Source organism: Raphanus sativus, chromosome 5 (assembly GCF_000801105.2).
Source record: "Raphanus sativus cultivar WK10039 chromosome 5, ASM80110v3, whole genome shotgun sequence".
Lineage (NCBI taxonomy): Eukaryota > Viridiplantae > Streptophyta > Magnoliopsida > Brassicales > Brassicaceae > Raphanus > Raphanus sativus.
In genome coordinates this window covers 12,326,894-12,345,808 of record NC_079515.1, presented here as the reverse complement: position 1 = coordinate 12,345,808, position 18,915 = coordinate 12,326,894, and the positions used below count along the sequence as shown (strand labels likewise).

Here is an 18,915-nt window from a genome sequence, read left to right as displayed (position 1 = left end):
AATGAATGCAAATCTGGGTACTCCCTACGCAAACCATATCACTCTACTCCATCTCTGTTTCTTCTTATGCGCACGGACATGTTCCCAAGTTTTAGTTCATGAGAAATAAGATGCATACGTATCTGCACCAGCACACCATAGCACCTTGTCCTCTTCACTATCATCCGTTGGGGCAGGAAGCGCGGTAATGAGCGTAATTAGTTGCTGCAGATTCTGGTCCCTGCGTCTCCGAAATCGCCAGCCTGCCTCATTTGCAATATCCGCTACCATTGCACATCGCCCAATCCCTAGTCTTTGGGGCCCATTAGGTCCAATAAGATCAATGAGTCTACCTTGGGGAAGCCAGTAGTCAGAGCATAAAGAGATATTTCTGCCGTTTCGTACTTGCATCCGAATAAACTGAGCAGCTAGTGGTCACAGCTTAAGGAGCTTCCTCCACACCCACGATCCCTTGGCTGTTTCCCGAACATCCCAGAAAGAGCCATTGTTCCATAAGTACTTCCTCACCCAAGCTACTCAGAGAGACCCATAAGTAGTAAAGAGCTTCCAAATGAGCTTCAACGCAAACACCTTAGAGACATCTACTAGTTGACGGAGCCCAAGAAACTTTATCCTTCGCTTGAGACACTGGGGATCCACCCCACAAGAAAGAAGAACAAAGACTCTCTATCTCGTCAAGACAGCTTTTGGGAGGCAGAACGCAGAGCTCCAAAAATTGGATGTGCTGTAAATCACTGATTTAATCAGTTGCAAGCGGCGTGCAAAGGATAGATACTTGCTTGTCTAGTTCTGAAACCGTTGCTTGATCTTGTCCACCAAGAGTGCATAGTCGCTTCGTGTCATAGTTTTTGTATTAAGCGGTAGACCAAGGTATTTGACTGGTAAAGAGGATACTGAGAGACCAATACTTGTCATCTCTTGCTTAATTACATTGCGATCCCTGCCTCATGCGAACAAAGTTGATTTGGCTGCATTGATAGCCAGACCCGGCATCCTAGCAAACTGGTCAAACACTTGAAGAGTAGCACGAAGAGATTGTGGAGAGCCATCCATAAATACCATGATATCGTTTGCAAAACTGAGGTGCGACAGTCTCACTTCTTTACACCTCGGATGATAGCCAATCTCCCGTCTTTCCACCGCTTTGTTTAGCATTAAGTAGAGCACATTACTGACAATAACATATAAATAAGGGGATAGAGCACAGCCTTGTCTGATACCTCGGGCATTAGAGAAGAACCCCTCGAGCTCACCATTAATTGAAACTGAGAACCCCGCTGTTTTGATGCAGCACATAATCCAAGAGACAAACTGGTCTGGGTAGTGCATCGCTCGCAGTGTGGCTTCAATGAAACTCCACTGAACGGAGTCAAATGCTTTGGAGATATCAAGCTTAATGGCTGCCCGAGGAGAGAGTGAGGTGTTATGGTACTCCTTTACAAGATCCGTAGCCAATAGCACATTTTCTAATAGCAACCTGCCTTCCACAAAACTACACTGATTCTTTTCAATAGCTGATGGCAAATTGACATGAAGTCTTCTTGCTATGATCTTAGAAATGACTTTATATACCACATTACAACATGCAATAGGCCGGTACTCGGACATACGTTCCACTACTTGGGTTTTGGCACCAAGGCGATGAGGGTGGCGCTGATACTATTAGGGAGGAACCCGTATAGAAAGAAGGACTGAACCGCTGTGACAAAATCAGAGCCAATAATAGGCCAGGAAGCCGTGTAAAACTCCATCTGATAGCCATCTGGCCCAAGCGCTTTATTGGATGGCATCGAGAATAAGAGTTCTTTAATCTCAGCAGCTTGAACCGGCTTTACTAACATTGCAGCATCCTCTATGCTACATCTGTGCTCGATAAGGCTAGACAACTCCTCCATTTCAACCCCGACGAACCCATCCAAAACCTTCTGCAAGAAGCTCTGAAAGTAGCAAGCTGCCTCAGTCTTAACCAAGCCTGGATCAGTAATCACCTCACCCTTTGCTGTGATTAATCTTCTGATTGCATTCCTTGAGTTTCTGCTCAGTGCTCTGCTTAACTTTATGGTAAAAGCTTGTGTTGCAGTCACCGAGACTGAGCCATTGTATCCTCGATTTCTGATAAAAGAATTGAGGACTCCTCAATACCAGACAGGTGGTGCCAATTATTCCAAACATCTGTTACCGCATAAAATGTATCAGCATTCGGGTTTACCAACGCTACATTCTGACATTGACATAAGATTTCATATGCAGCTGAAACCCTTGCTGGCAGATTCCCAAATACATCTTTATTTAGGTTCCGAAGGGTCCATTTGAAATTCTTCAGCTTTGTATGGAACAGCAGAAGAGCCTGCCTCGAGTGAAAGAGGTTCGCCGTTATGGTCCAGGTCTAGGACGTCACTTGCAGAAAGCTAGTGTGAGATGTAAGACGATTGAAGAACTTAAAAGGTTTTTTATTTCCAGGAACAAGCGCATGCAGCTGCGTGTATATCCTAGCATGATCAGACACACTACCATTTCAAACTTTGTGAATGAATGCGAAAACATAGATATCCATGAAAGATTTACTAGCGCCTTGTCAAGCTTTTTGCAGATAGGGTTATCATCTTGGTTATTTGACCAAATGAATAGGAGACCTACAAATGAAAGATCTGATAAACCACATCTAACAGCCTCCTGAAATCTCTTATTGAGCTTGTGTCACCATCATGCCTCTTTTATGATAATTAGATAAGAACATCATCAAACGTGGAAATTTCAGTATAAATCTATGAGTTTCATCATCTATACTACTAATTTTGACCAAGTGGGAAAATCTAGTAGATACAAAATATTTGTTAAACGTTAATAGAATACAATAAATAAAACTATGGCAATTATATCATCGAGAAATTATACCATCGAGATTGTGAAATTATGCACCGCATTTATATACTACTAGATTTTGACCCGCGCTTTGGAAGCGCGGAATATTTTACGATGAAAAATTTCACTAATAATTTAACAAATATTTTGGTAATTTTTAAAGAGTGTGTATTTAAAATATTTTTGCATTTAAATCAGTGTTTTTAAATTTAACCCGATTGTGATTATACCAGTTAATCCGGAGATCTGACAATTCAATTTAGGTTTTTAAAATATTCATATTAAAAAAAATCACTAAAACCCGAGACTAACCAATTGAACTGATGGATGACCGATATGTAATCTAATTGGATTTAAATTGAAATAGTTTCATATTTTGTAGTCTTATAATCCAAATTTTAAAGTTCATTATTTTGCAATTTATGAAATTATAACATTTCTACAAAATTTTAAAGAGAAAATGATAGATATAAAATAACTAAGATTAATTATTGTATTGTTTAGAAACATTGATAGTAGTATAAAAATATATTGTTTGGAAACATTGATAGTAGTATAAAGAAATAAGTATATTGTTTGGAAACATTGATAGTAGTATAAAGAAAAGAACATTAGAGATTTAATGTAAGTTTAACTATAAAGTATAAATGTGTATTTAATTTAAAAACTTACAAAATAAATGTTAGGTCCAACATAATGTTTCTGTTTTAATAAGATAGATTATTTGCGAAGTGATTTTTCGCAACAGAGCTCTCACGTTAAAAGTTAGAGTGGCTAATATCGATTGTACCCTTAATAAATAAAATATATAAATTATCCATAAAATAAAAAACGAATTTTAATTTTCTTGATTAAATAAGTTAAAATTAGTTTAATATTAAGAATTATCCAAAATCTAAAAATATATTTTAAAATAAAAAGATAATTCATATATATATTTGGTTGTTATCTGAAGTATTTTTTATACAATAATTAAAAAACAAATTTTAATGTTAAAAAGGAAATTTAAATTTATTGATTAAATAAGTTAAAACTAGTAATAATAACAAGAATGTTCGAAAATCTAAAAATATATTTTAAAATAAAAAGATACTTCATATATATATTTGGTTGTTATCTGAAATAATTTTAATATAAAAATGAAAAATTTAAAAATAAAAATGAATTTAAAACTATTTGATTAGATAATTGATTAAAATTAATATTTTTTTACAATTAACCTCTCACGTTAAAATTTAGAGTCCTTTTTTTTTGTCAGCTAATTTAGAGTGCTTAATATCGTTCATATCTTTAATGAATAGAATATATAAATTACCCACAAAATAAAAAATAAATTTTAACATTCTTGATTAGATGAGTGATTAGAATTAGTAATAATAATAAGAATTATTACAACATCAAAAAATATATTTTAAGATAAAAAATACTTCATATATATATTTTATTGTTATCTGAAAATATCTTTTAATATAAAAATTAAAAAAATAGAAATGAGTTAACAAAATGTTTAATTTGATAAGTGACTAAAATTAATAATAATAAAAATAATCCAAAATCTAAAAATATATTTTAAGTAAAAAATGATAATTACTATGTATATTGTGTTGTTGTCTGAATAATTTCTTTTAAATAAAAAGTTAAAAATAGAAAATCACATAACTAAATATTAATCAAGTAATTTTTTTAACTTATATAATTGAAAAGAAAATATTGAGTAATTTCAAAGATTTATTAATTATTATTTAATATAATGTTCAAAAAAAAATTCAAAATATTTATAATATGTGGCTGAAAAAGAAATATTTATAATATGAAAGAATTTTAAAATGAAAACATAAACCATGGTATTTTTTTAATTAATAATATATGTATTAATAAATAATTATAAAACATAAATCATGATTACGTCCGCATGAGCGGGCAAGACACTTAGTTAGTTGTACCCTTAATAAATAATATATATATATATATATATATATATATATATATATATATAGCTAAAACATAAAAACGAATTTAAAACTAATAGTAGTAAAAATGATCCAAAATCTTAAATATATAAGTTAAATAAAGAGATAATTTGTATATATATTGTGTTGTAAACCGGAAAAACTTTTAATAACAAGTTCAAAATTAAAAAAACACATATTAATCAAGTAAAATTCTTCATTTATATAATCGAAAATATAATATTAAGTGATTTTTAAGATTTTTTATTAATAATGAATATAATGAATGATACTTTTTTAAATTATAATACATAAGAATTTTCAAATGAAAAATAAATAAATTATGATTTATAGCTATTATATTTTTATTAGTAATAAATATATTAATAAATAATTATAAAATATTTTAATAAACGGATAGAGTATCTTTTTCTATTTGGATTTTTATGCTCCTAATGTTTTCGGACATCCCGACAAACTTAGAAAGTCTTCTTTTCAAAGATTCAATGAATTCTCCAATTAGGAGCAGACATCAGATAATGGTCTAACTTCATTTATATGTTTGGTTTTATAAAAGGTTAATTTTAGTGACAAATGCATATGTATTAATTAACATGATAGAGATAATATGATCATGTATATAATAAATAGTTATATATAATATGTACTATAACTAAAATGTTATTTTAATAATTTTATGTTTATCTATTAGATTAGATAGTTGAACGTAAATTAATATAATACAACTTTTGGCCAAAAATAAATAAAAAAATTCTAATATATATTATATTGTTATCTTAAAATAATATTTTTAATCATAATGATTAAAAACTAAATTCAATAATAGTCATATATATTGTAATGAGAAACTTCATTATAGATACATATATCGGCAATTTAAAAATTTAAGAGTATAAACATAACTTATCATGTTAATTATTGAAATCATAATATATGTATTAATAAATATCTATAAGATTATTATGCCCGCATGAACGGGCCAACCATCTAGTTTAAAAATAATTGCAATTAGAATTTATCCGTGAATCAAAGTAACTAGAAAATTTTAGAAATTTACAATCTTTAAAGCACTACATATAGGAAGATGGATAATTAACGTGAGAACAAAAATAGTGATTTTACAAGAAAAGAAAAAAAAATGGTGGACTAAATTGGGTAACGTAATTGTCTTGTGTGTGTGGAGCCATGGAGGAAAGGTTGTTGGGCGTGTCGTGGACTTTAATTACTACACGACGAATCACAACTTTTTGTCCTTCGTTTCCCTTGACCTTGACCTATTGTAACTGTAAAAACCAAATCCCGTGAAAATTATTTGCCGAGTGATTTTGATATATCTCCTCTTGAATAATGTTCATTTGTATTTTTTGATAATTATACAACTTTTACATCATTTTTAATACAAATTAATTTAACATATTTTATCCAAAACAAATAGATAAAAATATCTAAGATTATAGTTTAAATAAATACATATCTATTCTTAAGTATAATTTAAAATAAACAATCTTTTTATTTTATCTTAATTTTATATTCAATTAAAACAAAATTTATATTACAATATTGGTAAAAAAATAAAATCCATAATACTAATATAATTTTATTTTTAAATATGTTTTTAAAATTCAAAATTTTTATTACTGCAAATGGTACAGAAAAACACCTAGTATATCATTATTATGTCAATACTTTCTTTTTGGTTACCTTATTAATTCAAAGAAAATAGTTTCTGTTTAAATAGGGGGAAATTTTGTTTAGATTCCTTTTTCAAAGTGTCTCCAACTTTTATAATGATGTTTTGTGTATATTTTTATCGCTTGTCACTCAGAACAATATATATAATCAATATTGATTATATAACTTTCAAATAGTTAGAAATTGTCTTAATATTAATTAGTAGATAGTATTTTTAAAAAAATTACTTACTAGAAATATTTAGACAATTAAGAACACAAATATGAGCCTCGTCAATTAGTATAAAAATTACTAAATGACATTTTAGCATTAATTATATCTACCCAAAGACAATAAATTGTAAATATATTTATATATCTTTTATATTTTTATCCTGACATTGGCGTAGGATTATAAAGGTCCAAATATGGAAGAAGGAAAACGACAAGGTATGGACAAAACCAAACTTTTGGGTCTGGTCCTCCAGATTCCTCATGTGCGGTTGTGTGCTTCTTGTCTTCTTATTATAACCAAACTATCTCGAGCTATTAGTCTCTGAACCAATCTAAACGCCATACACATTTTGAGTAATATAATACTGTGACGACCTTACACTTTTTGCCTTCAACATTTAGTGGAAGTTTTCTTCGTTATCACTAAAGTATGGACGCTTGTTAATTTTTTTTTTGTTTGGGTATATATTTATTATTGCTAAATGACCAATACGTCTTCGTCACGGATTGATAAGCTACCACTAGTCCTAAAGATCATTTAGGAGTTCATTTGTTTCTTATTTTTTTGCTAGGCCTTTACCTAAACATAAAGTTTTTTTGTTTAATCCATGGTAAATATATTCCAAACGTAAATTATATGTTTCCATCAAAAATATTTTATTTACACATTCAATTTATTTTCCCAGTGATTTGAAAATTTATAAATATTAAAACGAAATGAGAACAAATTTTTTTTTAACTTTTCTTTTGTGGCCATCTATATCTGATCATGTCTAATGTTTAATATTTTATTTGATCATGTCTTGTGCACAAAAAAGAGATGAGTATATTCTACTTTAATACTAATAAACACAATATATAATTTTTGTCAAATAAACGTATAAAACAATATATATAAATATATATATATATATAATGAAATATAGTGACATTCTGTAACAAAAAAGAGAGACACTGTAATCTTACTTAATATAATGGATTATGGTCACTGCAAATACCAACTCAAAATCCTAACTAAGAACGCTATTAACTAGCTTTTTTGTGTCAAGAGAAGTCAAAAGAGTACAACTCTTTATCACCATATTTTTTTCGTTTTTAGACCACTTTTTCCCGGTTGGTGGGGAGATTGACTCCCACAGCTAAACTTTTGAAATATCATCTAAAGTAGATCATTGGTGTTATGTGCTTCACAAACTAAAATATATTTTTAAATATGGTTAATTATGCTATTACAATAATAAAAAATATTATATAGATAATTTTATAGCCAATAATTCTGAATGCTTATATTTTCTAGGATTTGAACCTTAATCCCATGGTATAGAAGCATTAATGTATTTTAGTCAAACCATTGCACTAAATGGACTTACACAAACCAAAACATTTAGGGGGGTGTATTCAACTGAGAGTTTCAGGTGATTTGCATTAAAATGACAAATCCACTGTTATTCAAACATAAATTTTAAAAACTCATTTAAAATTCACTGTTATTGAACTTGACATTTCGTAAAGTACTCTGAAATTCACTGTTATTAAAAATATTTTAAGTTGTGAGATTTTAAAGTTTTGAGGTGATTTTAGGGTGTTTGGGTGGAGTTTCTTAGTTAAAAAAAATAAAACTCAAATCCCATTGTTTTAGATGATATTCTAGAGTGGTCTAACAAAATCACCTAAATCTCTGCAACTTATTAAAATCATCTAAAACTCCATTAAAAATTAAATCACATCAAATGCTAAATTGAATACATCCCTCTTAATAAAATGAATATAGTGTTTTTTTCTTCATATCCATCACATATCCTGCATATTTTAAACTCTCAAAAATAACAAGTCGCTTCCGTCTCTATTTCGATGTATCGACCCTACGTTGATGCAGGAGCGAATCCAGAGAATCTTGTAACAAAGTGCATAAATGGTAAAAACATTTAAAAAAAAAAGTATGGAGTAAATCGTGAATTGATATGGGTGCACAAAACAAATTTTGTTACCATTTTGGAGTAGTATAATCAAAATTCCTTCTACAAATTTTTGAATACCCAAATTATTATGGATGCACTTGTCCCATAATGACTAACCTAGATTCGCCCCTACGTAGATGTATAGTAGACTGATTTAACTTCTTAATGTTAGTAGAATTATATGGAAATTGTAGGCAGAAGGTTTACGCGTATTCATGGATGAATGTTTTGAGCAAAAAAAATGTCAATTACACTCTCGTATCACTATAAGTGATGTTTAAAGATTTTTATTTTGTTTCATAATAAATGATATTCTTACTATTCTAGAAAAAAATTAATGTCGTTCAAAATTTGTACCAATTACAAAATAATTATTGGTTGAATTAGTTTTATTTAATATTATTTATAAATAATTAAAAAAAAATTGCCTAAAAAATTGTGTTTTCTTAATATTTGTGCAAAAACCTTAAACACCACTTAAAGTGGTACAGAGATAGTAGTATATTAGATTTCACCGTTGGACTTATTTCATTAAGTAGAGCATCTATCTTATTAAAGATGAAGTACAATTTCGGTGTGTTTGGATACTTGGATAGCATTTATAAAGAATAAATTTGTTTGGAAACTTGGATTGTAGTTAAAAAAAATTGTTTGGAAACTTGGATTGTATTTTTATTAAAAAAATATCTCTATCCAAATAAAATCAGCAAATTCATTTAAACTTCCTACATTTTAGGATACCACTAATTGATCATATATGTTTTCGTGATACACAATATTTTCCCCTTAGATTTTTAAATTAAATAAATATCATTCGAATATTATATATGCCGTAGGAGGTTCGAGTTGGATCATTTTCGGTCCGGGTTGGTTTGTAGCAACCTAAAAATATATCAATAAACTTTCATTTTAAATATGGCAGTAATAAATAATTTATATACAGAAATACAAACTCGTGCAGGCGTGCACGTCAAAATGTAAACTGAATTAATACTTGTGCAGGCGTGCACGTCAAAATATAAACTGAATTAATATATAAATATGTTATATTTCTATGTAAATAATTTTTTATAGATTCTTTAGTTGACTAATTTTTGATATAGCTTATATTGAAAGAAATTTATTTTAAAAAATTATATGAACCGAAGAAAATACAATATAAAATTACTGTACATTTGAATTCAAAATCATTTCTTTTAACAACAAACTAGACAAATATATTGATTTGTATACAAATTACAATGTAAATATTTAATAAATATATAAATATGTCACATTGTTTAAACAAAATATCAATGTAAAAGTATTGTACAGTTATGTTCTAAAATCATTTATTTTAACAACAAGCCAAATAAATATATTGATTGAAGAGGAAATAAAATAAAGTCAAAGAAACACATAGTTTACCATAATCACTCTAATATGTCGAATTTATTATAAAAAAGTTTTACTAAGATAAATACATTCAATAATTATAAACAAATAATATTTTTCATAAAATCGAAAAATAATACCCGCGCTTTCGAAGCGCGGATCAAAATCTAGTGATTAATTAATTCTTACATCTATACGTTATTAATTAGTGATAATGTATTAATGCTAGTGTAGTGTATTTAAATTATGTTAATGTCTTGACAAAAAAAAATTATGTTAATGTCTATACACGTCACAATAGTTAATGCATTTACACGTACAAACAAAAGTTGTTTATGTAAGTTTACTTTCAGTCCAGATAACTATACCTTTTTAATACCAATACCAAAAAGTAAGGATTCGTTTTCATATATGTTTTATTTATGATGAATATTGATTTTTTCTATAAGATGCTATGTAAATGAACAATGAATACAAATACAGTCATTGTTGAAAAGACCATAAATGTTGGATGTACCAAAATGCGAGCCTAATAAAATCGGTGGTTGGATGTCAATTAAGAACCATATATAGACCTAATCCATTTCTCTTCACCCTTTATATATATGCACAAAAGATACTAAAGCCCTTGTCTCATCTCTTAAAGCACACTTATAGTTAAGCATGGTGGTTAACCAGAAGACATCCGGTCTCGCAGCCGCTATGAACGCCAAGATCATCGGTTCTGGTGAGAGGTCAATGGTATTGGCACACGGGTTTGGAGGCGACCAGTCGGTTTGGGACAAGATAATACCGGTTCTGTCCCAATCTTTTAAGGTTTTAGTCTTTGACTGGCTTTTCTCTGGAGCCATCAAAGACCAAACTCTATACGACCCTTCGAAGTATAACTCCTTCGACCCCTTCGCTGAAGATCTTATTGCTCTTATGGAGGAGTTGAAGTTTGGCCCCGTTGTGTTCGTAGGCCATTCCATGTCGGGCATGATCGGTTGTGCTGCTTCTATTAAAAGGCCCGATTTGTTTACAAATCTTATCCCTATTGCTGCTTCTCCCAGGTAACCTCACTCTAAAACTTCTCCTTAGTTTTAATTAAATTAGAAAAAAATATTTGTAGAAGCAAGAAAAGTCGTAAAAATCAAAGATATGTGTAATCTTCTCTTTTGGATACTATATCATTTAGTTCCATGTAAAATAAAATATAGGTAAATAATGCGTATATATGCCGCCGTAAATAAGACGAAGCAAGTGACTAACAGTTATAATTACGGTCTAAATAGAAATATAGCACATGCAAATCATAATTTAAAAAGACGTTATACCAACTCAACGATCGTACAAATATTCCTGATGAATAAGTGTTTCATGAAAGAAGACGAAAAGATATGGTTTATAATATAATGGTTTAGCCGACAATTTATTGATTTTATGTGAATTGTATGAAGTTTTAACTGTTGACAAGTGGTCAGCATGTGGCCAGGATCGCCTTCTAGCTTGTTAGATGGATATGACATATATGATCCTGTCTTATTTCCCTGCAGCCTATATCTGCGTGCTATATTGTCATGTATGTATTATTGTAGATTTATATAAATAAACCAACCAAACATAAGACAGTAGATATGCATAATATTGTGGACCACTTGTTTTTTTTTTTTTTTTTTTTGCTAAAAGGACCACTTGTCTTCCGAGCAGATTATTCTCTGATAGGCTCTAAATAATAACTGCGATTTTAGCGGTGTGGAACAAAGTGGATTAAATATTTGCTGTATGGTTAACTACGGATTGTATATGAGAAATGCATATTACGAAATAATTACAGTTTATCTAAAATAAGCGGTTCAAAACAATATATAAATGGTGATATGTATAGTGAATAATAATAACTACAAATATAATATATATATATATATATATTACAAATATGTATATATATATATATAAAATATATATATATATATATAATATGAAATTTGATATGTTATTATTGAAATTTTAGCCAATATCTTATTTTATTTTAGTTATAATTGCGCTAGTTGTCTTTAAACAAAATTAATTTCAGCTTTTATTTTAAAATAAAAAATTTAAAATCAATATCAAAATTAATTTTTAAGTTTATTATAACAATCGATAATTTTTTATTAAAAATACCAATATAATTAAATATTTTCGGATAGTTTTTGGAGATTTTTTAGAGATTTTTTAAAAAAAATATTAATTATAAAAATATGTGAATAGTAATATATATTAAAAATTGTAAAACAAGTGTTTGAGTGGTGACATATATAATAAATATGGTGAGATACATATAATATATTAAATTTTACAAATTAAAAATACAAGAGTATTAGTAATACTAGAAATAGTGTTTAATAAAAGTTTGTAAAACTAACTGTAGAAAATTATGTAGATAATAGGAAATATACTGTGTGATAGCATTTATGTATTTTCAAGTTATAATATTTTTAGAAATGAAGATGACTTAACAAAACAAGAGCGCAGAAAAAAGAATTTATTTTATGTATATTTTTACTTGATAACAGAATCCCACAATATATTAATCGAGAAGCCATTTAATTGATTTTTGCTTACGTGTTAATTATAGGTGAATTCTTAAAAAATTGTTATAATTTAATTAGTCGAAGATTTTTAATTTTTAATTTATTTTATTTAGATCTGAAAAAATTTAAGTATATAATCAATTAATATCACTTACAAATAATCTACATAATATTACAAATAATGATTTAAGGTAACTAATTTTTGAAATTATAGAAAGAATATTAATGTTGATCAATTTTTATATTTATAAAATACATAAAGTAATGAATGACAACAATTTATATAAATCGATATAGTGATTTTATATTCTTATTTAAAACATTGTATTTGTATAGAAATTATTATAATAACTATTAATGTCTTTTAATTTCATATATGCTTTAAAAATCATTTATAAAAATTATAAATACATTTATAAAGTTTTTTATCTTGGCTTATCATATATTTAAAATTATTATAAGAGGTTATGAGTCATTTATATAAGCTTATAATTAGTTTATAAAATCTATTTTGAAACATCATCCCACTATTTTACTATCCCACTATATATTAATTGAGAAGTCACTTAATTGATTTTTGCTTACGTGTTGATCATAAGTGAACTCTTTAAAATTGTTATAATTTGATTGGTCGACGGTTTTTATTTTTATTTATTTTAATTAGCTTTAAAAAGGTAAGTCTATAACCAATTAATATCACTTGCCAAATAATCTAAATAGTATTACTAATAATGATTTATGGTAACTAAGTTTTGAAATTATAGAAAGAGTATTAATGTTGATCAATTATTAAATTTATAAAACACATAAAATAACAAACGACAAACAATTTATATAAATCAATACAATGATTTTAGAGTAATTCCCTTGGATAATTATTTTTAGTTTATTTTCACAAAAATAGCTTTAAGAAAGAAAATGACTAGAAGATGTTTTATTAAAGGGTAAAATATACATTTACACCATTTGAGTTAACTAATTTAGACTTAGAGTTTAGAGTTAAGGGGTGGGTTTTGGGAAGGGGTTTTAAATTTCAAAAACTAAAAAATAAATATTAAAATTCTAAAATAAAAGGAGCTATTATGGTCATAACTTAAAAAGCTATTTGAGAGAATTTCCCATGATTTTATATTCTTATTTAAAACATTATATTTCTATATTAGTTATTATAATAACTATTAACATCTTATAAATTCATATATGCTTTACAAATCATTTATAAAAATTATGAATACAATTATAAAAAACATTATCTTGGTTTCTCATATATTTTAAATTATTATAAGAGGTTATAAGTCATTTATATAAGCTTAGAAATTAATTTATACAATCTATTTTGAAACATCATCCTACTATCCTACTATTCCACTATATATTAGTTGAGAAGTCACTTAAATGATTTTTGTTTGTTTGTCGATTATAGGTGAACTCTTAAAAATTGTTATGTTTTTATTAATCAATGTTTTTTTAATTTTTATTAGATTTAAAAATAAAATATAATTCAATATTCAATTAATATCACTTGAAAAATATACATAACATTACAAATAATTATTGTTATGGTAGATAATTACTGAAACAATAGAAAGAGTAATAATGTGATCAATCTTTTATATATTTATAAACTAAATAACGAAATAAACAAAAAAGTTTATTAGAATTTATATAATGCTTTTAATTCATATATAAATCCTTATATTTGTATATAGAGTATTATAATAACTATTAATGTCTAATATAATTCATACATGTTTTATAAATTATTTATAAAATTATAAATACATTTTTTAAACTATTTATCTTGGCTTATCATTTGGTTTAAATTATTAGAAAAGATTGTAAGTCATTTATACAAGCTTATATATTAATTTATTAAATCTATTTTGAAATTTCACTATATTAAATGAGAACTCAGTTGATTGATTTTTGCTTAGGTGTCTATTAGTTTAACAAAAATTATTATAATTTTATTTATTAATGGATTTTATACTTTTATTTACTTTGTGAGTAAGAAAATAATTTCTAAAATCAATTTTTATAAAATTTGACCAAAACAAAAATCAATTTGTATCAATATCCAAACATTCTAAATATATTGCATAAAATAATTTATGGTAGTTAAATATGTGATTTATATAAAAATATATAATGCTCATAAAATCATTTTTAGTAATCTGTATTTATAAAATCTATAATATATTCCAGAAGTAATTTATAGAATTGATATAATAGTTTTATATTCCTATGTAATTGGATATGAATATGTAGAGAATGTGTAACAATTGTATTGTTCTAAATTTTAATCTTATTAAAGACATAAAACTTTAGCTACAAATTATTTAAAAATAAAAATTTCAAAACTATATACCTTCAAAACTTAAGTAATTTTATTAGAACCTGAATTATGAATATTATATATAACTAATTTTACAAAAAATTTAAATAAAAAATATGAACAGATATTTAAAATAGTCATATTCATTTTTTCAAAAACATTTGTTTTTTGAAAAATATTTAATAGAAAACACATATTCAATTTTTTGATGATAAAAACATATTTAAATTTGACACATTATAATAAATATATTGTTACAAAATATTTAAATCCGCAAAATTGCGGACATTCACACCTAGTAATAATAAAATAAGTAAACAACTCAAATGGAAAACCAACCACACGTAAATTCCTTCTTCTCATTAGTCATTTTGAGGTGCGTTCTATTGATAAGTTGGATAAGCTGGCCCGCTGAAACAGCACAATACATTCATAGCCATAGAGTTATTAAATTGGGATCAATTTCATGAATTATAAATATTTTACAAAATACAGTATTTTTTTTCTATTAGTGCTTGTCATCTTTACCCAGGGCCAAAGAATATTTACCTAGTTACACCGAGAAATATTATTTATCTAGGGCCAATGCTTTAGTTCCAATTTTATAAAACAGATCCGCGAAATGATGAATTATCATTTTGATTGATAAGAGTTTTTTCTTTTATTATAGTTTTTAAACCAGTTTTTATTATTATAGTTATAGTTGAAAAAGTCGGCAATAAACTAATGCAACAGTTTTGACCCCAAAAAAGAGTAGTTTTTTTTTTGTAAATTAAATAAGAGTAGTTCAATGCAATAGTTGAGTGTTTGACTATATCATGTCTAATGCAACATGCTTACATAAATACAACTTTAATTAAATGATCAAATATAGTAAAGTTAGTACTTCATAGCTTGAAATGAAAACTATCAGGTTAATTTTAACTTTAATTTTAACCCAATTAAATTCTATAGGTATATAAACAGTGAGGATTACAAAGGAGGGTTTGAATCAAAAGACATTGACACGATCATCACCAACGTTGGCTCCAACTACGAGGCTTGGGCGGTTGCTTTCGCCTCCACAGTGGTTGACTCAAGAGACTCTCTGTCCGTCCAAAGGTTCGAAAAATGCCTTAAAAAGATGAAGCCCGAGACGGCTCTTGCTTTAGCTAAGATTGTATTTGGAAGCGACGAGAGAGGACTCCTGGACCAAGTGTCAGTGCCTTGCCACGTCATACAACCACGAAACGACGTCGTTGTACCTGTCTCCGTAGCTTACTTCATGCAGGAGAAGATCAAAGGGGAGTCGACGGTGGACATTATTGAGGATGCGATGGGTCACTTTCCACAAATGACGTCACATATTGAGCTGATTGGCGTCATGAAGCGCCTCCTCGAGTTTTAAAGCTTGAATATAATAAATGATTTGCGTCGATATTCTTCTTATCTATATAATATGTAATTTGAGTGTGTATTTACTAGTACAACAAGGTAATTTCCAGTATAAGTTAAAAGATCAAGAGATGATCATAGTGAGAGTAAAAAGGAGGTAACTAATTAAATTGAGCATCACTTAGTTGGGTTAAGTTAAACTGAATTCCTTCCTATTGGAGTAATCAGTTTACTTAAACTAGAATCCTCCAACTATATAAACGTTCCAGTGTAAACGTTAACAAGCTGATGAATAACATGCATAATCACTTTCTTCGAATTTGACGACATTTCTTTGATCTTGTTATTCTTGTAGCCGTTCCTTATAAATTGTTGTTACCTATTACTGTTCTAAATTGCGGGCACGGAGCCGTTTAATTGAATGTTCACCGTGGCGAGTTGAGCCAATAGGTTGCGTTCTACGCCAGACCGAGTTATATCCACCAAGAACGTATTTTTGTGTTACGCAGCCGTAGAATTTGAAAGTCGTGTAAGCTAAAGTCGCTTATATTGTGTTCCCATCTGTATGATTTGGGTCGAGGAAGTATTTTGGTTTACACTAAACTTTTGTTTTTTTCTCCAATTCACCATCTCTGAATCTTATTGTTTTCACGGTCTTCATTTAGAAAACAATGGAGGATGGAGAAGAGGAGTCTGAAGAAAGTGGTGCGACTCTCTTATTTTTGTTAGGGTTTTATTTTTATATAAGCTTGAGTATTTTTAATAAGTTCTAATTCTCATTAATTCGTCCCATGTCTTTTTATAAACGTAGATTTTTTTTCTTTTCGTCAAGACCATTGATTCACAGGAACCTCAAAAGCTAATAATTTATAACTCGCACGCCCGTGCGGATATTTTTTTACTATAGATTTTATAAACACTTTGAAACATAAGAATTTAATGATTGCACTTACACTACTTTTTTTGTTGAAACCATGTATTGCAATATCTATAGTGTTATTTTGTAATTATACAAAAATAATTGGATCTAGGTATTAATATAACGTGTCGTGTCAAATTTGTATTAACATATCTTTCATATTTTATTGTATGATTTAAACATATGATTAATTTTACAATGTTTTGGGTAAAGGTTAAAATAAGCTACAATTATTTTTAATAAAAAAAAAATTACACATATTTTGGACATGTTAGAAGTGTAATATCTTATTATATAAACAAATTTGGATAACTAAAACAGGCCACAAAACAATACAGGAAGAATAGGTTTAACTCTAAATTCTTTTACATGGACTTTGCATCTCTAAAATCTCAACAGATTTGTTGCAAAAATAATGACGTTTCACATCCTTAAGAAGTTAGTCGCAATTTTTCTATGAATTCTGAATGGAAATAGAGATATAAGAGAAGAGATGTATATATATAAGGTGATAGATTTTATATTAAATATTAATTAATTTATATTTAAAATTGTTAGATATGGCTTGATTGTGAAGCTGATTTCCTTGGGAATATTCTATATCTTATCAAATAAATCGATTACAATATTCCTAATTAAGAACTTGAAAAATAATCAAAATTAAACTTATAATAATATCAATTAATTTCATATTAAATAGTTAAATACGGCGAGATTGTAAGGTTGATATTGTTGAGAATATATCTTAATTATAAATAAAATCGATATGTACATTCCTAAAAAAATATAAAATAAGGTAATATGGGAGTGATCACGGCTAAAATATTTACAAATTATTTTAATCGTTTGTTTCCTTAGTCTACATTTTAGTAACATGTTAGGAATTTAAATTGGTCTTCCATATTATTCAGTTTAAAGATTTTGTTAATTTAGATTTTAATATCTAGTTAGGCTTGATTTTTTTAGAAATAAATTTGTGCAACTTTATCTGAAAAATATACAAACCAATTGTCTACTGAAACTTATGTTTTTTAAATTATTGAATGTGTAAAATATAAACACAATGACGAAATGTTTTTATAAACCATTTTGATCTTTGATGCGAAAACAATGAATGTCAATGTACACGTAAAACTAAATAACTCATTTTTGGTCAATATGTTCTGTAACTATAGTTTGACAGATGTAGTGAGTTGTATATAGAGAACCATCGCAGCAAAAAACTTCCTTGCCCTGGAATCAATTACTACATCAATATCTACTTCAAAATTATGAAAGATAACCGTCGGAAGTCACGTTAATAGATAGTCATTATTAAGTTAGTGGCAGTAGCAATAAATATATAGATAAATTAATGAGTATTTCAAAAGTATATAAATGGTGTAAGTCACTGGCATGAGATGGAAATTAGTGTAGAAAAAGCAGAGTTAAATACAAAATGTACTTCACTTTTAATAGATTAGATTTGCTGAAAATATTTTACGCTCATTCTCTAGTTTATGGACCACTATTGTATGCTCATTCTCTAGTTTATGGACCACTATTGTATGTTCAAATGCACTAGATGGATTAACAAATTTGTTAACAAAAATAATACTATGTTTCCAAATGCACAGATCAAAATTTGGTTACTAGTTATAATCATATAATCATACGAAGAATAA

The 18,915-nt window shown here is 27.7% G+C and overlaps 1 protein-coding gene across 1 annotated transcript; it reads left to right on the top strand.

Moving 5' to 3' along the window:
- The first annotated feature begins 10,672 nt into the window (after positions 1-10,672).
- On the top strand, positions 10,673-16,460 carry LOC108857614 (probable esterase KAI2). Its single transcript, XM_018631615.2, has 2 exons — positions 10,673-11,120; positions 15,913-16,460. Exons 1-2 carry the CDS (start codon positions 10,732-10,734, stop codon positions 16,343-16,345), a joined length of 822 nt encoding a protein of 273 aa, XP_018487117.1. The 5' UTR covers positions 10,673-10,731; the 3' UTR covers positions 16,346-16,460.
- Positions 16,461-18,915: the final 2,455 nt, after the last annotated feature.

What these genes read in the sequence shown, in the direction of transcription:
- LOC108857614 (XM_018631615.2), top strand. Translation starts at nt 10,732, where the DNA reads ATGGTGGTTAACCAGAAGACATCCGGTCTCGCAGCCGCTATGAACGCC. An exon ending in CCTATTGCTGCTTCTCCCAG is followed by an intron (nt 11,121 to 15,912) that starts GTAACCTCACTC and finishes TAAATTCTATAG; the next exon opens with GTATATAAACAGTGAGGATT.